The sequence below is a fragment of the Oenanthe melanoleuca genome, chromosome 3 (assembly GCF_029582105.1).
Source record: "Oenanthe melanoleuca isolate GR-GAL-2019-014 chromosome 3, OMel1.0, whole genome shotgun sequence".
NCBI classification, from domain to species: Eukaryota; Metazoa; Chordata; class Aves; order Passeriformes; family Muscicapidae; genus Oenanthe; species Oenanthe melanoleuca.
This window is the reverse complement of record NC_079336.1, coordinates 5,155,932-5,175,790: the sequence shown is the minus strand read 5'-3', so window position 1 is coordinate 5,175,790 and position 19,859 is coordinate 5,155,932. Positions and strand designations below refer to the sequence as shown.

Below are 19,859 nucleotides of genomic sequence, written 5' to 3'. Positions count from 1 at the left end.
CCCACTGACTCCCCAAGTTGAGCTCTGTTGTGAATGACAGACCATGTTCCTCACAGGGACAGTGAGACTCATCATTGTGTCTCTGGGAAAATCACACTTCTTTCTAATGAGTTGGCTTTTCTCTTGTTTTATGAAGCATTCTGGTATCTGCTGAGAAAATTCTGTTTAGGAATGTGTATTAATGGTTCAGAACATGAAGTCACAGGACAAATCTAATTTTAAGCACGTATAATTTGAAGAGAGCAGAACCACATAGATGTCCAGTCAGAAGTTAGTGGTTAAACTGGTGTTTTGCTGAGCAGAACTGAGCACTTACTACACTCATAATCTACAGAGGAAAACAACTGTATTTGCAGTTTTGGGCTGTTAGATATTTGTAAGCATAACTGGGCATCCAGACACCTCCTAGCAATGGAAACCAGTCAGTCTTTTGATTGGGTCCAATACAGCACATAAGCCTGGAGTTAAGCCATGTCTTCTCCACCAAGGTTTGCAGGTAATAAAGTAAATTCAGGCTGAAGCCAGGTGGCAGGTGCAACTCTCCATATCTACACTAAATTATAGTATTTTGGCTTTTTATGACATTTTAGCCTTTAAAAATATTATAAATAATAAATCTAACAGAAGTAAGCAAATATTATTTTGGTCTTATGAATAAGCTTAGAAAAAGGTCAAGTGATTAATAATCCACATTTTAAATAGTGTTAACTGAGCAACCTGAGCAAGGAAAAGATCCAAGAACTATTTTCAGAGTTTTCCAGTCTTGGCAGATTTACAGACCAAGATGCTGAAGCTGACATGTACACAGCAGGAAATGACTCATGGGGAGCCAATATCCTAACGCAATACCTGTTTTGATCATTAAAATGAAATTAATGATTGTTTACTCCTGCAAATAGTCTTGAGATAGCTTACAAGTACAATTAAGTATAGAAATACAAGTCTGGAATACCAAGTGATGTGTCCTCTTGCTCTCAGTCTTATCTAGACTATCCCTAGTAGATGCTTCTTTGGGAACATTCAGTGGTGCCCATTCAGCGCCTATACCATTTAGTCTCTGTCAATGCTTAATCACTGTCCTGACAGAATATTTTCCTTTAGTAAAATTCTGTTGCTCTGAATTATACTATTTTTCTTTTTAATAGACAAGATCTTTTTGTATATAGAAGACACAGATCAAATTTCTTTCAGTCATTGCTGTCTTGAACTAAACAAGTCCTTCAGCTTACCTTCAAGCTTGAGTCATCATTTCTAAATGTTGAGTGGTTTGGGATTTTTTGTTTTAGGGGTGGTTTTTATGACCTTTTCCAGTCTTTCTCTGGTTAATTTATATAATTTTTAAGCTCCAGTTTGGAGGTACACGTAGTGCAAATAGCAGAGCCAGTAAAAATTACTACAGCAAGCACCTCTTTAATTCATCATTTACCCAACACTTTATCTGCTCTATTTTAACATATTTTTGAATCTTTTAACATTTATATGGTTCCTCCAGCCCTGGTATTTTCCAAATAAGTGCTTCAGTGACATTCTCAATCATTTGTTACTTACCCATTTGCAAGCAGGTGTATTACAGTAGTACTGCACAGTTTGCAGCTGCCATTTGACTTGGGTTTCTGTTCTGTGAGAATTTAGGTTTCTCTTAGTGGTGTGATCAGACTCTGATCACCCCTCATTGGAAACAGCATTTTGGAGTCAGAGAACTGCTCTGACATAAATCTAGTGTGAAGGACACCCTCACCAGTGCTTTTGCTCTGCTAACTCAGATCATAGGGATACACCTCTAACACCTCCACACCCCTGTGCAGACCCAGCGTGGCTTTATGACTTCACATATAAACCTAATAGCTACTAACCCTTATTTCTGGGAAGGAAAACTGTGCTGTGGGTCTCTTCACAGCTGGATTTATGCCTGTTTGAATTTGTGTTTATGTGTGTGTGAAAAGATTAGTGACGGCCATCCTGTTACAGATAACACCCAGTCCCCAGCTATCAGTCATGAGCAGAACGTGTGTTTCAGCAGCAGGGCAGAGCAGTTGGTTAATCTTTTGGATACAAAGGGTAAAAAGTCTTGCTTCCAACCCTTGCTGGGTCTGTGCCTCACTCAGGCACCTGCAGGAAGGTCAGTGAATGAATTTTGAGCTGGTGCTCCCTTGCCCTGCTCAGTGGCTGCAGCCACAGTGCAGTAACATAGCAACAGCTTCAAAATACAGACCTGTATTATCTGGGAAATTGTCCCTGCACAGTGATTGCAGCAATGGAAAACACAATGTAAATAATGTAGGTCACACCGAGAGAAAGTTAAAATGGATTTATTTACTCATTTCTTTTTCCTCATATATATTTTATCTTGTGATACCCTCTTTAAAGTTCTGAAAACAAGGCTCTTATCCCAGCATGGACTGTTTTTTTTTCTTTTGAAACATCTCAGCATCTACATTTTTAGAGTGAAAAATGTTTGGATTTGTGGATTGATTATTTCCTTGCTGGCCTTGAAATCTTATCTGTGTAGCAGTACTGTCACCTGTTAAATGGATCCTGTCCAAAACTGAGCAATTTGTATTATTTCAAATTGGTTATTTCAGAAGTACCTAAACAGCAGCTCTACTGAGACTGATATTCTACAAACACAAAATAATGCATAATCCCTGTAGACCAACAGGTGATGACATATCTCAATTATTTTGGAGTCTGCAAGAGGAAAGCAGCATTTCTGCTCTGCTCTTTGATTTCTTTAGATATCAAGGGTTGGATTTGGCTCATCCAGCTGCAGGTGTGTCTGTGAGCCATTAAGTACAGCTCTGCAGGATGTCTAAGCTCTTTTTGCAATAATAAACTATCTGAAATAGCAGGATGGGATGTTAATTCCTGTGGACAAGGGTAAGCACCATCTGTAGAGGGAGGTTACTTGTTAGGTAGACCCTGTTCATTGTATGGAGTGGGGCCTAATTGAGTTTTCCAACCACAGGCATCCCCTGCTGGTTTAGATGTCTAAAGGCTTCTTTCCTGGCCTCTACTGCCTCTGCAGGCTGTGGGTGTCCCATAGATGCTTGTGTATGTTTATGGATTTCTAGGCTTAGGCAACTGCATCAAGCCATAAACTTTCACTGAAAACAATGGCATGGTCTCCTGAAGTTAAATAAACTGAATACCAATAGTGACAGCTTAAAACAAATCTTGGATGACTAGATTAGACTAGAAGTGTATTCTGGTAATGGACATCTGGAAATAAACTTTGGATTGATTAATTTCTTTTTTCAGGCTATTTAATTTCCTTTTTTGTTTCAGTGTCCACACTCAGCAACAACTGAAGTGCAATAGTGATCCAACAGTGCAATGTTGGACACTTCTGCTGTTCACTTTGCAGTCAAAATTAACCAGATAAAATCATCTAATACATTTTATCCTCTTTCCAAGACTGAGATCCAGCACTCTTCCTTTAACTTCAGTCAAACTTTATCATTTTTAAACAGCAATCTCCATATATTTGTCTTTCAACTGTATTTGTTTTAGAATTATATTTTATTTCAATAGAAGAGAAAAGCCAGCTGAACTAACTATATTTGAATTCTCAGGTACTGCTTCAAACACAGCTTAAGATTTTAACTGGGAAAAGAAAAATTATTTGTTTCTTTGGGTCATAAGACCCTGCATTGAAGGCAAATTTTCCACTGTTCTGCCACTGTATTTACTAGTTCATTTAGAAATATTCAATGTTCTCTCATAACCTTGTTTGTGGCTGAAAAGAGACATATAAATATTTTTATATATTTGTGGCAATATTAAAAAAAATTTCGACTTCTTTCTGGGAAATGTTACAAACCTGTATGAAACCGCCTTCTGTGGCAGAAGAAAAAGAAGGAAGTGTGTCACTCTAAAATGAGTAATTTATTTGTCATCTGCAGGTATGATTTCTTCGTTTAGATGATTTTTTCATATTGATTAATGACACAATTGTAGGTGAATTTTTACTGTTGTTACATCTCTGATGATGTAAGATGTCAGTGACATTCATGACGTTACAATGACATGCTCAGGGATGGATGGGAAGTGAATTTGTCAGTGCACAGGCCTGGTTTCAGTACATCCAGCAGTGTTCAAACCCAGGATTTTGATTCACAAGTTAATTGAATTTCTGTTGGAGGCTCTGTGAAGGTGTTAATGAAGTAAAACTTGAGAGCACATCTGAGAGAAAACCATTATCTTCCTGCTTATATGTTTATAAAAGACGAGGCACAGAAAGGTAAAAATGACCAAGATGGTTTGTCTGGGGATTCTAGGTAATCTGTAAAAGAAATTCATGGGACTGGATGTGACTTTTTGGGACATTAAATTGAGTATTCTGTTACAGACAGCATCATAAAGTGATCAAGGTCTATTTAGAAACTATTACTATATTTATTCATTTTGGAAATCTGTTTCAGAATGTCACTGCTCTAAAGGTCTGGCACTTTAATTTCCAAATTACCTTTATTTATGTGCAGCTCAAACATCCTTGCTCCTGTGCCAGCATGGTCCATTAGCTTTCATTCATGCATTTAGCTATATTAAAAATCAGTTTAGGCTTAGACAACCTCAGATGTTTTGGGGCTAAACTAGCCAATCCTTTTTGTCTCCATTTCTGCCAGTTGTCATAGTAATCCCCTTCTGCACATATTTTCTTTCCACAAAGGTGCCTTTTTTTTCACAGCTGCATCTTGTCTCAGGTACCTTCTGCTTTTACAGCTAAACTAAACAAGCAGCAAAAAGCTTCTTTTAATAGCCACCTGTTTTAAGATACATATGATTGTTTGAGTAAACCAATTCTATTTGAGGTGAAATGTCTATGTTGCTGTGTTTTGGGAAATCTCAGCATTGTGTCCCTGAAGCTTGAGGCCTGGTTGAGAAGCAAATGGAAGGAGTAGAAGTTTTGCATCTAAAAATATAAGTATTTAATCACTCTTCAGACCTCTGCTCACATGTATTTGTACTATTTTTGGATTAATTTAAAAATCTATTTGATTAAAAATCTGACCAGCAGAAGTGTTTTACATTTGCCCACATTTAAACTTGGTCTATAAATGTGTTCATCCTTAGCTGTAACATTGATACTTTGGATGGCCTCTCATTGCAAGAGGGTCTCTGTTAGCCAGAAATGGCCAGTGAGGTGCCCAAATAATACTAACAAGTCCTCAGTATTCCAAAATACTACAAGAAATAATTTAAACTTATAAAGTTTTTATTTTTCTTAATGTCATAAAAAATTCTTCCTAATTTTAATACGCCTTTTTCTCACCATTCCAAATTAATTTTTCAAAGCCTAAAGTTACTACAAGGTCATATTTCCACAAAAAGTTACTAAAAGAATACCCTGGAGAAAGGTCAAGTCCCAAAAATCTGTTATACACCATGTGGCCTGTTTTGAAGAGGCACCAATCTGTCTTCCCTCTCTTTGGTGAGCACATGGATTTGTAAATAATCACAGTAAGTAGTTTCCAGTTACACAGTACATAGTTACACGGTGACATAAAAACCACCACCTTTGCAAAAACACCAGAGATTGATTTATATGTACATCACACTGAATGATTGCATCACTTACTGGACTTCACGAGGCACCTTAAATTCACTAATTTTCACCAAATACAGGCAAGGATGCTTATCTATTGAATCAGTGACTTCCTCGTGTCCTAACGCGTGTCCTTGGTGCGCTGGCGCCTCTCAGGAGCCCGTATAAGGAGCAGCCCAAGCTCAGAGCAGCAAACGGAGAGCGGCTCGGCTCCTCCCTGCGCGATTGCTGCGAGCGGAGTTTGGCCGGAGCGGAGTTTGTGTGCGCGGATTGGCCCCGCACCCGCGGCTGATAACACCTAAAAATAGCCCGGCTATAAAAGCCTGGCCAGCAGCTCCGCCAGCCTGGCATTCCCTCCGCAGCGCCAGCCAGGGAGGAGATCCTGCTTCCCCAGCCCCGGCCAGGATGGGACCAAAGAACACCTAACCCCACTTAACAATTAACCTGATAAGGCTGGGCTGAGTGACTCACGGCCACTCAAGTACATTTTATATACATATATATATATATATATATAAAAGAAACAGACTGAAAGGCAGATTTTCCAAGCAGAGCGTGACAGGAGGGCTGGTGGAATGTCTTTGGAATTGTGCCCGCAGAATACCGTGTACAAGAATGTTGTACTTGTATATATATTCACATGATCACCTGTATGGAGAGCGTGCTCCATGACGGTGGAGTTCTGATCACTTGGGAAAACTAATGTACTTTCATTTGACAATGGTTTGACTAAGCTGACTTTGAGGAGTTCAGGAGTCTATTCTTAGCCTGCTGTTGATTCTGGGGAAATTGGGTCATTTCCTTGCATTTTTGTTCACTTTCAAGCTTTTGTTTTAAGATATAGCCTGGGGAATCAGTGAGTTCAGTGGCTGAGTGCATTGCAAGATAACTCTTTGGGTGTCTGAAGTCTTTTGGATGAATAAAGAAGACATCAGTATTGAAAAGCTCCCTTTTAAAAGTCTGGCAAAAGTTACACTGAGTTGAAAACAGGGTGTAAAGGGGGAAAGAATTAGGAAGCATTTAAAATCAGTGGCACAATCAGCCCTATCAATAGTATTACTTCCAGTGGCTTCGAGTCTTCCTCTTTGATTTTATGAAGCTTTGCACTATGAAGTTTGCATGTGTGAATTCCCCTTCATTTTCAATATAGCATTTTCATTTTTTGAATTATTTTTTTTGGCTTAGAATAATACAGTAGTGCAAGGTTTATAATATCTTGGGAGAGTGATAGATGACCTGTTTAACTTGCTTTCAGTTTTGATTCTGTATACTTAGTTTTCTGAAAAGGGCTATCCATTACCTTTTAATTTGTTGTTTAATTTCTAGATCTCTCATGGCATATGAGATAATTGCAGAGCATGTTGGTTTGATAGTTCTGTAGCCTAAAGTCATCTTGTTCTGGTCAGGAGACCAAGCATGGTCAGAGATGATAGAAACTCCCTCACAGTGGCTTCCACCTAGTCCAGATGCAGAGCTGAGGAGTCAAACCTCACAACACACGCTTCACCCTTTTGAACTCTCCTTTTCCTCTCTGGAGGTCAATATTCTGCATGAACCTGTAGTCAAGACTTAACTGGAGAGTCTTTTGTGCTGCCATCCTCTACAGGGAATTTAGTTTTCTCTCAACATCATGAGATACCTTTATACATATTTATTAGGTAGTCTGGTATCAACTCTTACTTGCTGCTTGGTTAGAAATGGGTAGAAGTTTCTAGTAATGAGTAAAGAGGTCCAATCTCATTAGAACTTTTCCAACTGGTATAGGTTTCACAGGAAAACCTACTTCTTTTTCCATAGAATTGCATCAGAGTTGTCACCAAGGTCAAAGCAGTGAGACTGCAAAGACAAACTGGGCTTTGACATTTTAGTGTCATTTTGCTCCCAGTAATGCAGCCATAGCCAAGGGTCCACACCTTTCTTATAAAAGTGATGCCTGCTACATGCTCTGTGAAAATTTGTGATTTTGGCAAAAGATGGAAAATTTTTGGAAAATCTTCCACTTAAGAGGCAAAAACCCCCCTTATGTCTTTCTAGTTAAGACTACCCAGTATTCCCAGTTGTGACAGACTTAAACAAGGCACCGCTGTTATTTAGATTGTGCTCAGTGCTGAATTTCACAAAAATTTACTTTTGGTCTTAAGCCAACCACCTTTTTAAGAATTACCACCACTATCTTTCACTTAAGGATATGGGACATGTTCTTTGAAGTCCTAATGAACTGGGTTGGCTGGTCACCAGCAAAAATCTGCTATTGTAAATGTATTTGCAGAAGAGAAGTTCACATCTGTGCTTAACTCACCACCTTGCTTCAATTCATCCTGGTTGGTTGCATTAACTCTGCACTGAAAAGGGTCCTCAAGCAAAAAAAACCTAAAATGGAGTTATCACCAAGCCAGCTTTAGGTGCTGCAAGATGTTGAACTCTTACTTTGAAGTTCTTAGGAAGGTAAAAAAGAACAAAGAACCCACAGCTCATAACAGCTTGAGGTGATGCACTGAGTCAAGTGAGCTGGCAAACTTTGTGGAAACTTTATCACAGAAGAAGTACCAAAACGTGAATGAAAAATGAATGAAGGCAATTTATTAAGGAGAATAGAAGAGTTCTTCAGTTCACTGTGAAGCTCAAGGTCAGCCAGCTGCATTAACCCAGGTGAGCAGCACTGCCATTGAGCAGAGGCATCACCATGGCAGAGGTTAAACCTTGCTGCCACAGAGGGATGCAAGGATGTGGAGCCCTGCTATTTTACACTGATCCAGTGTGAGATTATCAGGGAGCAGCAGAAATCCAGAGGACCTTTTCTTAAGCCAAACAGTATATACACCACAGAGGATTCTGAAATCCACGGTGCAGATCTGTGCCCAGAACCTGCAGTGCAGGTACTGACGCCAGCGTGTGAACCCATGGGGACTAGCCTGAGTCATGAGTAACTTCAAACTGAGCTGCTGAAGGCTTCAACTTTTAGAAATAATGTGCATCAGAACACAGAAAGTAATTTCAGCTTTCAGACAAACTGTTTGCTAAACCACAGTGTGAAACAAAAATGTGTCCAATGAAATCAGCAGCAACCGTGCATTCATTGAGCCTTATTTACTGGGGGAATTGAAGCCTAGCCTGAGATGTACATGAGTTGTACATGTAATTTTAAACACTTTCTGTAAATCATAATAATTTATAAATCAGGATTAAAGTTGGATGTTGTGTGCTGGTCTTTTGTTTGGGGGAATTTAATCCTAGTTTGCATGTTCATACTTCAAATCTTAATTAATTTAGACTTAATTTATGATAAGAAGCATACAAAGAAGTGAACAGAAATAATCTAAATAGGTACTTGCATGATGAACTGTAAAATAAGACAGGAATAGGCATTACTTACTCTGTTGCAGAGTTGGAAGTAAAATCATGTAATTTTAGTTCTATAACAGTAGTGAGTCAACAACAATGGGTACATCACACTTACCTGGTGCTGTTTTTCTTCACCACACTTGATAGCATGAAGGATTCATTTTGAAAAGCAAGGGCTGAGGATTTCTACATTCTCCTTTCATCAGCTGCATTATCCATATAGCCCACAGTGTGGGACAATCTGTCATGCTCTCCATTGTATCTCCTACAATACCACTTTCCAGAGCAGTCTCAGTCCTGGTTGGAAGTATCTTTTGTTTTTAATTGAAATGTCACTTTTGAAATGATAGTGAAATAAACTCCTGCCCTCTAGAAGCTTCTGTACTGAAAGCAGCATTAGGAGATTATTTTGTACATTTTCAGAGCCACTTCCTTACAAATGGGTACCTGAGGGTGTCTCAATATGAGCACTGAGATCATTATCCATAATGAAATCCCTCTTCACACTGAACAGCAGCAGGTTTTCTCTTGAAGGTGTTAATGCTTATTAATGTTAAAGCAAAGTTTGATGCTGCATCCATGTGAAAACAATTATATATAAAAATAATTCCATGGCTTTGGACTAGAACTTTGCAAAACTGCAGTCTGAATTGATTCATTCTGCTAAACAGAAGAGTTTCAGCAAAATACTTTTAGAGCTAAAATAATCCTTTTTAATAAAAAGATAAAGAAGAGCTGCTGTAGCTCGTGGCTGTGATGAATTCATAATATCTGGGGGTGGGTATAGAGTGGGTTATTTCAAATTGTCAGTTAATGGAGTGCAAAGTTTTCTGGTCTATACTTTTCCATCCCATCCTGTTTATTGGGACATTCAGGCTGCACAGCTGTTTTTGTATGTCTTGATGTCTTTTCTTCCATTACCTTGAGTGTGGAAACATTTACAAAAAGAAACAAAATCACAGTTCTTCCATCAAACCAACACGTTTTGAGGTACTGTACATCTTTAGAGTCGAGAGAAAGTTCTGATCAGCCAGTGCTGGCATGAGGCTGATGAGAAGAGCTTTGTATTGTCTTGTATGTCCTTGCATGTCTTGTACATTTCAGGCTCCAAATATCTGAGACAAATCTTCTGATTTTTCTGAAATTCAGACAAGAAATCAATAGTGACACATTGTAACTCAAAAGAAAAGAAAAACTACTGGATTCATTCCTAGCAGTTTTTGACTCGTTAAGTGTGTTGCATATCAAAACTACCAGCATCCAATTAATGCAGTTGCAAATTACCAGTGATTCAGAACTGTCTCTGGAAGAGATGTTTCCATAACCCACCCTGGCTGCTGCTTAGGTGTGGGTTTTTTTTGGAAACTTAGCAGTTAAATAATTCCCTGGCAAAATCATAGCCCCAAATACCATTTACTGCAGCTGCACCAAGCTTTTACTTCTTTTCATCACAACAATGAAAAACGTCACCCGTGTCGTATAAAACTTGCAATACCTGCTCTCACCCTTGTGCTCTGATCCTTCTTGGTAACGTAGCAGTGTGCTGGGGAACTGCATGATAGAGTTACATTCTGGATGCTTGGCCTCTGCTTCACCCCCTTGGGACAAATCTTTGCTGGAAGTGAAGCTTGGATCAGGCCTGTGAAAGCTGATAGTGCATCAGGGTTCACCTACAATAGAGGTCTTACATGGGGATGTGGCCATTCCTTTTCTGAAGCTGTCCTCTTATTTTATTAATGGGATGATGTGCTCATATTCATTTCTATATCTCATAAACCTCTAACTATAATGACTTGGCCTATGAGGAGTTCATAATTCAGTGTCTAGTGTTCTTGCTTGTAACTCAAAGCCTCTGCTACTTCTGACTTGTGAGAAAATGATAGGCCAAACTAAGTGACTCATTCTTTGCAGTAAAATGAGAGTGTACTAATTATTTATCAGTGTCTTACCCTTAATTTGGCTGAAGAAAGAGCTGATTTCATAACACACAAAAGAGCTGTGTAGACACTAAAAACCATTATAGTCAGAAAGGTTCCACCCAGATGTAAGCGATAAGTCAGTTTTATATGACAGAAAAGCAGTAAATGCATGAATAGATTCCTAAAGCAGTGCATATATATATATATATATATATATATATATATATATATATATGTTTCTTCCTACTCACTGCCTTCTACAATGTTTATCCTAAATTCAGCTTTCAGAATCTCTTTTTCAAAAAACAGCATTATATGAACAAGTTATGTTGTCTGGTATGTTTGGTCTCTTCTGAGATTCTGTGGGGCTATTTTTGTAAAGCAGAGGGTTTTGAGTTTTTTTTCTGAGGTGGGCTGGTTTGTTCTTTCCATGGATACCTTTAGGTGTTCCAGATGTGTGGTATTCACTCCTCAACTTCTGTAGCCTCTGAGCACCCCATATCAGGTCCTGGGGTAGGGGGTAAGGTGTAAGCAAATGGGGAAGGCACCTTCCAGTGGCAGCAGTGCCCAGAAACACCTGAGCCAGGTGGGATCTGGCCTGTTCCTGCAGTAGTTTATATCTGGGTTAGGATGGAAATGGCTGCAGGGCACCTTGGCTCCCTTTGTATTGCAAAGTTTCCCTTCTGCTTTGCTGAGCCTCAGCACAATAATCTTAATCTGCAAACTAATTATAACACACCACTAAACCCAGACAGTAATTGGGAGGGAAGGATTTGAATGTTTTGACATGTTTGAGTCTCTACTGAAATTGCTACATCTGGAGTTTGACTTTCAGAAGCACAAGGCACACACAACTTCTGGAGTGAGGGATGGCACATGCACAGGAATCAGGCACTAAAGCCATAGATTTCTTTTGCTTAAAAGTTGCTGTAGTATTTGTCTGACCATTACATGTTTATCTCATTACCCTGGGCTCAGTGGAAAATATTAGACATTTCTAGGGCATACTTTTTCATTCTAAAATAGACATCTAAATAGGCCACATGCATCACAATTTGTAAGTGCTGATATTTTGAAAGCTGATTTTATTTCTACCCTTTGGTTTAGCATTAGCAGCATTACCTCATTACTGTTCTCATAGCTGGCAGTATCTTCTCTTCCAGAGCCAATGGTTCTGTGACATAACTTGTTCCAACCACTCGACTATATCAAAACAATATTTTCAGTGGGGCTGGAACTACAGGTAACCTCAGTGAAGATAACCCATTTCCCATTGTTCCCAGGAACCCTCATTAAAGGGAAATTATGTCACCATGAGGTGCTAGAGCAAAACAATTTTTTAGCAAAACCCAAAAACTTATAATTTTATAGTTAATAATGCATTATCTAGGGATGCATTTTAGAGATACAGTGATTACTCTGAAGTTTTTGGCAGACTTTTATAACTGTAATTCATAATTACAATGCAATGAATCTTTCTGCCACATGTAAGTACACTTAGCCCATGTCCTTGGAAACTTGCCGGCAGGCCTAAGAATAATTGTACTCTAAATGTTTGGTAATTAATGTGCCTAGTCCAAAAATTACATGTAAAAATTTGAAATCAAAGGAGTAATAACACTTAATTCTCTTATAGTTAACCTTCCAGTTATTTGAATGAGTGCTAATTAGATCTAAAAACCATAAGCATACTTTTATAGTAATTATAATGATGATTATGTTGTAATTACAGTTGCAATAGCATAATGAGATTTACTCGTTAACCATTTCAGTCCTTCATGTAGCTCCCATAGAACTCATCCAAAGGGCCACGGAGGTGTTGGCTGTGACTGCTCTGGAGCTGTGTCAAATGCCTAGAGGTCAGAGAGAACTGGAGATCCTCACAGAAGCACACAGCTAAGAGCGCTTGCAGGAGAGGTGTTTGATCATGTCAAAACCCTCCCCAAAAGGCTCTGTGTGTCAGAAAGGGAAGGGAAAACTGCCCATGTCTGGCAGCTCGAGCTGCCAACAACCTGTGAGCCAGACTTTTGGCAGTCCTGGAACAGGATCAGGGGCAGAAGTGCAGGAGGAGACTGGGGGCAGGAGGACACCAAGTCCCTCCGGGCAGGGATGGGATGAGGAGGAGCTGCATTGACTCCTTCACCTCTGCCCGCTGTCCCCTCCTGTGCCAGCACTCCCTCCCTTCGTGCCTTTTGGCTGTGTCAGGACTTTCTATAGGTGTCACCTCATGCTCAGGGCTCTGTGCAGTGCCCTCTGAATCATGCAAGGAATGCAGGGCGAAGGAAAGGGAGCAGGGATGACAGCAGCAGGTCAGCAGCAGGCTGTTCTCCCATGCTCCACCCAGCAAATCATCGCTCTCCTGTCCCCCCTCTACAGCCAGCACCCCAAGGGACATGCTGAGAAATAGTTATGGGACCCAAACATTTCCATTCCTCTGCCCCTGAGCTCCATCAGCAGTGGTCACATCACAGGTGCCTCTCTCACCTGAGCATTCAGTTTTGGCTGCTGTGCCACTGTACCACACACATGGCAGGGGGTGCCGAGGCACAGCTCGGCTTTTCTTCCCATTGCTTGATTGAGCCAACAACCAGTGCACAGGCTCTTTCTCTCTTACCTTTCTTAGCAATAACAATATTAAGATTTTAAGCAGCTAAAGGCAGGACAAACACCCTTCAGAAAAGCAGAAAAAAACATCACTGTTGCTTAAAGCAACGAAACCAGCCCTGCTGCAGGACTTCCTTCTTCCCTGTCCCTGGTGCTCCCAGCTGTAGAATAAGGGAGGGGACACCAGAAATGCTGAAAACAGGGAAGAGCAGAATTATTTGCTCAGAGACTGATCCTGCCGTAGGTACCAGGAGCTTGTCTCCTCCCCTGTGAGTTTAACCCCACCCTCTGTTTTTTTATGCTCTGGGCTATTTTGGGCAGGCAGCGAGGGCTGCAGCTCTGACAGATGAGGATTCTGTACCAGAGCACAGCAGCACTTGTTGCTCTGAAGGACTACCGTAACAGGGACTGCTCCTCTGCTGCCTGTCTTTTCTTAATTATTAATTTAATAACCTGCAAACTTGCTTATTCCAATGCTTTCGAGCTTTATCATTACAAATGATACTCTGAGAGCTCTGTGAGCGCGGTTCAGAAGGGAAACTCACACGCCGTGCAGTTGAAACCTCCCTTTGCCACTTAATTTCAAGAGACCAGCTGGTAGCCTTGGGGGTGAAAAATGACAGACTCTGTTGCTGCTAATGGGGAAGGAAAGGACCCTGACATTGAGCTCTTTGTGAAGGTAAGTTGCACTGTGAACTGGACACTGGTGTGACTCTCAGATCGGCTCAGCTTCTCCTGAATTATCAAACTTTAATTTTCTGGTGCCGAGCGGAAGCGCTGCTGTGACAGCCTGTTATCTCTTGTACACACGCTCGCTCTGCTTTCTTCTTCGTGGCATTAGAATTAGGTAATGGTGTGGAGGGAGAGTCAGAGTTCCTGTGTTTTATTGTTAATTCTCTCCTCATGAGTTTGTTCTGTTATTCTTAGCCTACTGCCTGCAATGTACTGTGTCCTAACTTTAGACTTGAGGCTGTAGGTTCAGGTTTTGTTCTATGAATCCTGACTTTCTTTTCCATTTTTGGGAAGAGCTGGGGGATACCAGGATTTGGTAGCTCAGCAAAAGCTGTCAGTTCTGAAAGTGCTGATGGATCATAAAACGATAAGGATTGAGATAAGCTGTCTGTCTTCTGATTATTTACCACAGTACTTCCTTTATTTTTCTAAACAAAGAAAAAATAAATCAGTTTTTATTGTTGGTTTCCTTAGCCTGAATCTCATTCTGATTTTATAGAAAGGTAACTGAGCAATTTAATGAAAATATAGAAAAATGCCTACACCTGTTATGTGGTTTGGCTTCAGAAAGTTTTGAGTTGTGCATTACTGTTGGTCTTGGGCTGTGAAAACCTTTCCATTGAAATCAGTGGCACAGCTGAAATCCATGACACATACAACTTTACTAATAGCAAACTTTATATACCCTCTGCCTCAGTGAAGAGCTCAGATTTTTTTGATGTTCAGAGTGTTTTAAAACTTCTAGACACATTGAGGTATAGAAAATGTAAAATTATGGAATGGCTTGGTTTGGAAGGGACCTTAAAGATCATCTTTTTTCAATCCCCCTGCCGTAGGCAGGGGCATCTTCCAGTAGACCAAGTTGCTTAAAATCTTGTCCAGCCTGGAACACTTGCAGGTGTTTGTTGTCTCTGAGCCTAGCCCATTCCTGAAAATCCATTGGATTATTATTAATACGTGGGAGTTACCTCAGACCCTTAGCAAACAGAGCCCTGAATGATTAGGAAAGCAAATTCCAGCCCCTCCCTTCTGTCAAGATGAGGGTTACGTAATTGCTTTGTACTCCCTGATGGATATTTTGGGCTGTGAGTTGAACTGTCAGCCACATCCATGATGTGTATACACAGCCTCTTCACACATCTTCCAAAACCAGTCAGTTCAGGTGCAGGTGTGTGACTGATCCAGCAGTGAGGTCTTTTTCCACAGACAACAGATTTGACAAGAATTTCAGGTTCTTAAGAGCCCTGTAGATCCTTTTGACAGAGAGTTTACTGTACTAAAATGGACCAGCATGAGTCCATACAGCCAGACACCTCACCTCTTACAAGTTTCTACCAAATTGAATTTAAGAGAGATGTTTATGGGCTAAAAAATAGGTTTGTGATGTTGTCTGGCACTCTGTCATCAGTCAAATGTGTGCTGGAATGGAAACCTGTAGCTACTGATTTGTTTTAGCACTCGCACTATTTCACTGAGGATGACACAGATGTTTGTGATATGTGGATCTTTGACTGCATCAGCTGTTAAAGTGAAGGTCATTGCCCAGATTCATTGTGTGAAGCTCTGGATCCATAAGATACTGGGAAAAATGAGCACTGCATTAAACCAAGCCATGCCACCACCTGAAGATTTATAACTCCAGAAAGAACATTTTTAGTAATGTGACTTCCTGCATAATGCATATTACAGAATTGCAGAGAGACTCACATAAAACTCAGAACTGGAATAGAAAAATTAATTGGTATCTTCCTGGAGACTTTCCATTTAGGTTGAAAAATTGCAATTCTTGATGTTTTGGAAAGGTGCCATTAATTTAATTAAAAGTTTAAAAGGTTCTATAGTAAAGCATGTGACTAGAGTATTAAATTATACACCTCAGAAGTTAAAAAATAAAAAGAGAAGAACATCCAAAGGAGAGAGAAGCTGAAAGCTGAAAAATAGGAGAATGTAAGAGAATCATGAACAGGTGAAAACTTTTTTAGAAAGTGACTGCAAAGAATAGGATATTAGTGTGGGGAGGTAAACAGGAAGGCTGATCCAGGAGACGGAAGAAAAGATACTTATTCTGTCTGTTTTAAGGCTGGAAAGAACAAAAAAGTGATAACTTCTGGAGGACCATGAGATACTGGGACAAGTGGCAAATGTAAATATACTGGACCACACCTGAGGCAAGTTCTAACAGCAGGGGATGTTGGGATCAATGCACAATTCCTCATTTGATTTTTATAGAAGTGATGCTTTACCCAAGGAAAAGAGTTCTGTGCTGCATCCTTGAAGGAACATGCAGAAAACACAGTGATAAGTGAGAAAATGTAGGGCACTGGATATGGCCTGGTGGAAACTGTATCTTCCACAAGCCCAAAAAAACCAGATAGAGCTGTTTTTCACCAGCCACAGTGTGCCTAATAAAAGCATTTTCTGTCTCAGGTTAAAAGAAGAAAGGTGTTACACAATTGCTCTATTTCTCTTTGCTGTTTGTCAACCAGGAGTGCAGGAGCCTCAGCCAGACAAGCAGGGAGCAGGGCTGTAACCAAAAGAGCTGCTCTGTAACCTGATGCAGGCTGGCTCAGCATCCTCTGAGCTGCACACACAGGCTGGGCACCATCAGGACACAGCTGAGCTGCCTGGCAGGGACAGGTTAAGTGTTATCACACCTATTTGTTATCATCCCCATTGATTTCACTTTTCCAGCAGTGCCCTAAGCTGGATCTGTGAGGTGTGTTTTTGTGAACAAGGGTTTGTTCTTGCAAGGTGCATGTTTGAGAGCAAACACCCCAAATCTGGGGCAGGACACGCCGAGAGCGATGGTGGGAGCAGTGAGCTCTGCCAGGGAGCTGCTGCTGCCTTGATCTGCTGTACAGCTTGTGTGAGCTGAGCACTGAAACTCTCCAGCAGCAATTCTCTCTCTAAACTTGTTTGGCAGGGAATGGAGGAGGCTGCCAGGCAGAAAGGTTTGATGGGTGTTGTTGTGAGACAGTGGTGGCGGCAGCGTGGGGAACATCGCAGGTTCTGCTTGCTCTGTGCTTAACCCAGCTTGCTGTAACTCAGGCTGATTTCAATCCTCTGTGTGCTGGAGAAGCAAAATGCTTCTGTATAAGTGACAGTGATACACTGGTGGATGATACATTTAGCTTTTCCTGGCATTTTGCCCCTGTATGCGTGAACATAATGACAAAATTGAAATAGTGCTCCTTTTACATGAAGTAATACAATTAAAATCCATAAGGGACGACCACAGGACTTTTGTGGCTTCTTTCTGTTTGCAATGGAAACAGGTGTTTGGATGCACACTCCTTGTCTTTCAGGATTGGAGTAGTACCTGATAGTGAAAGTCAGTTTTAAGGGAGATACCTTGTACCCATGGAAAATAAAGCATGATGCAAAGAAAACTGCATTGCTCAGAATGCAGTCTAGAAAGCAAACAAACCCCACAAGTGGACCAAAGTACATTTCATTCTTAAAATCTTCCTGCTTTAGAAATATTCTATAACAAGATATGTCTTAATCCATATTTCTGATAGTGGAAAGATGGTGATATCATGGTGGTAGGAGACTTCTAGAAGTCATTGTTGTGGCACTGATGGATTAAAATTAGGCATACATTCACTGGTGTCCTGGGCTGCACCAAAATCAGAGGGACCAGTCAGTGAGGGAGGTGATTCCACCCCTCTACTCCACTCTTCTGAGACCCCACCTGCACTGCTGCACCCAGCTCTGGGCTCCTCAGCAGAAGAAAGATGTGAACTCACAGCATTGAGTCCAGAAGAGGCCACTGAGTTGATCACAGGGCTGGAACACCTCTGCTATGAAACAGCTTGGAGAAGGGAAAGCTCCAGGAAAACCTTATAGAACCTTCCATTTTGTGAAGGGGATAGAGAGGAACCTTCCACTAGGGCATATAGGATAAATGGCTTTAAGCTAAAGGAGGGTAGGTTTATATTAGATGTTGGAAGAAATTCTGTATGTAAGGGTGGTGAAATCCTGGGACAGATTGCCTAAGTTGTGAATCCAACAGTGTCCAAGAGCAGGCTGGATGGAGCTCTGAGCAGCATGGTGTTGTGGAAGGGGTCCCTGCCCTTGGCAGGGGAGTTGGAATGACATGATCTTTGAGGCCCCTTGCAACCCAAACCATTCTAGCAAGAGCTTTTGCTTAAAAGGTGTAAGACTTTACTTCTCAAAGTGTTCACCCACAGTCACACTGGACACCCTTCTAGGGAAAATGTGAAGGTACTGCAAGTGAACAAATCAAGAGAGACCTCAGAGGTCTGGAACTTCCACAGTCTCTACTTCAGACATCTAACATGTCCCCATCTGCCAGCTGACTGGGCCCATTAGGATTACATTTAAAAATGATGGCAAGATTTTGTACCAAAGTTACTGTTCTGAATGAAGGGTCAGTCAGAGAGCCTGGCTGCCAGGACAGAGCAGTCATCAACAGCAGTGTGCTCCATCAAAGTCCCAGGAGCTCTCAAGAAGGTGTTGCTGCCCCTCTTGTGGACACAGTTATCCCAGAAATTATCTCAGGGAGGAGCAAGGTGGGGTTATTTTGGTTTACGGGTTGGTGGGGTTTTTTTGGCTCTTTTTTTTTTTTTCTTTTTCTTTTTCTTTTTTTTTTTTTTAGCTTTTTTTGGTGCATTTTCTGGATTTTTTTAAAAGTGACTTCTGCTGAAAGGTGATTTCAAACCAACCTTGGTTTGGATTTTGGTGAAGTGTTGTCACATAGCCTTAAAGGAAGGTATAAATAAAAGTGTTACACCTGTTACAAGCAACCATTCCCCACTGTTAATATAAGAGAGCTCCTCTGATAAGAAAACTGATTTCAGTTTCAGAATTTCAGGGTTATCACAACCAGTACTGGCTTTGCAAATAGGGAGAGATAAATTGATAGGAACACTTTAACCCTTTATAACAAGACAGGCTCTGCAGTGTGTTTGATTCACAGACAGCCCTTAGAGCCCAGACAGGAGGGCCCTAAGTTCATTTCTATTTCTTGAGAAATGTGGTTATTTTTTGGGTATTATGAGTTCAGCTTGGCTTTCATACAAAATCATTCCTATGTTTAGCTAAACTTTCTAGATAAAGAGGAAATAACAAAGATAAAAAAAGCACAAGGAACAATAATGACACTGAAACATCTGGTCCGACCTGTCTGGCACTCCAAGAATGATGAAAACATTTTTTTGTTGCCAAGCCTTTCTCATTTTGAAGGATCCACAACCATTCCACAAAGCAGATGTGTACAGTGTGTGCAGTCTCTGACACTTCTCAGCTGCCACCCTGGGAGTGGTGGGAGCACAGGGTTTACTGTGTATCTTGAGTTTTTACCTTTTGGAGCTGCCAAGCAGGAGATGGGCACCATGGGTTGGGTCTCTTCAAACTGCTTTTGGAGAGGCAGTGCATGATCAGCAGCCTGAGTCTCCTCTTCAGCATCCTGGCCTTGTGCTTTGGTATTAAGGTGACAAAATTAACAAGGTTTGCCAGTAATCTGGACACTAGGGGGGGAAATTAATTTTACTAGGTTTGTTTAAACATTTGTAAATGAGTTTTAAAAGTTCCATGCAGGGGGACTTGAGTATTTCAGTGCAGTGGTTCTGTAAGATCTTGTCAAATCAGGAGTGACCAGAGTAACAAATCAGTCACAACTCCACTTCTGACCTGCTTAAGTCAGGGAAATGCTATTTGGACTGACTATTGCTTCTCTGTTTTTTTTTATTAAG

At 40.7% G+C, this 19,859-nt stretch overlaps 1 protein-coding gene across 2 annotated transcripts in view; it reads left to right on the top strand.

Moving 5' to 3' along the window:
• CLIC5 (chloride intracellular channel 5) overlaps nt 1–19,859 on the top strand; it is a 75,918-nt gene that overhangs the window by 3,935 nt on the left and 52,124 nt on the right. The window contains exon 1 of one of the 2 annotated variants that reach the window (XM_056487453.1): nt 13,574–14,089. The exons of the other annotated variant lie outside the window; for it this stretch is intronic. Coding sequence (XP_056343428.1) covers nt 14,027–14,089 — 63 coding nt within the window. The 5' untranslated portion in view covers nt 13,574–14,026. Of the gene's footprint in view, nt 1–13,573; nt 14,090–19,859 lie in introns of those variants that run through there. 2 annotated transcript variants of the gene reach the window in all.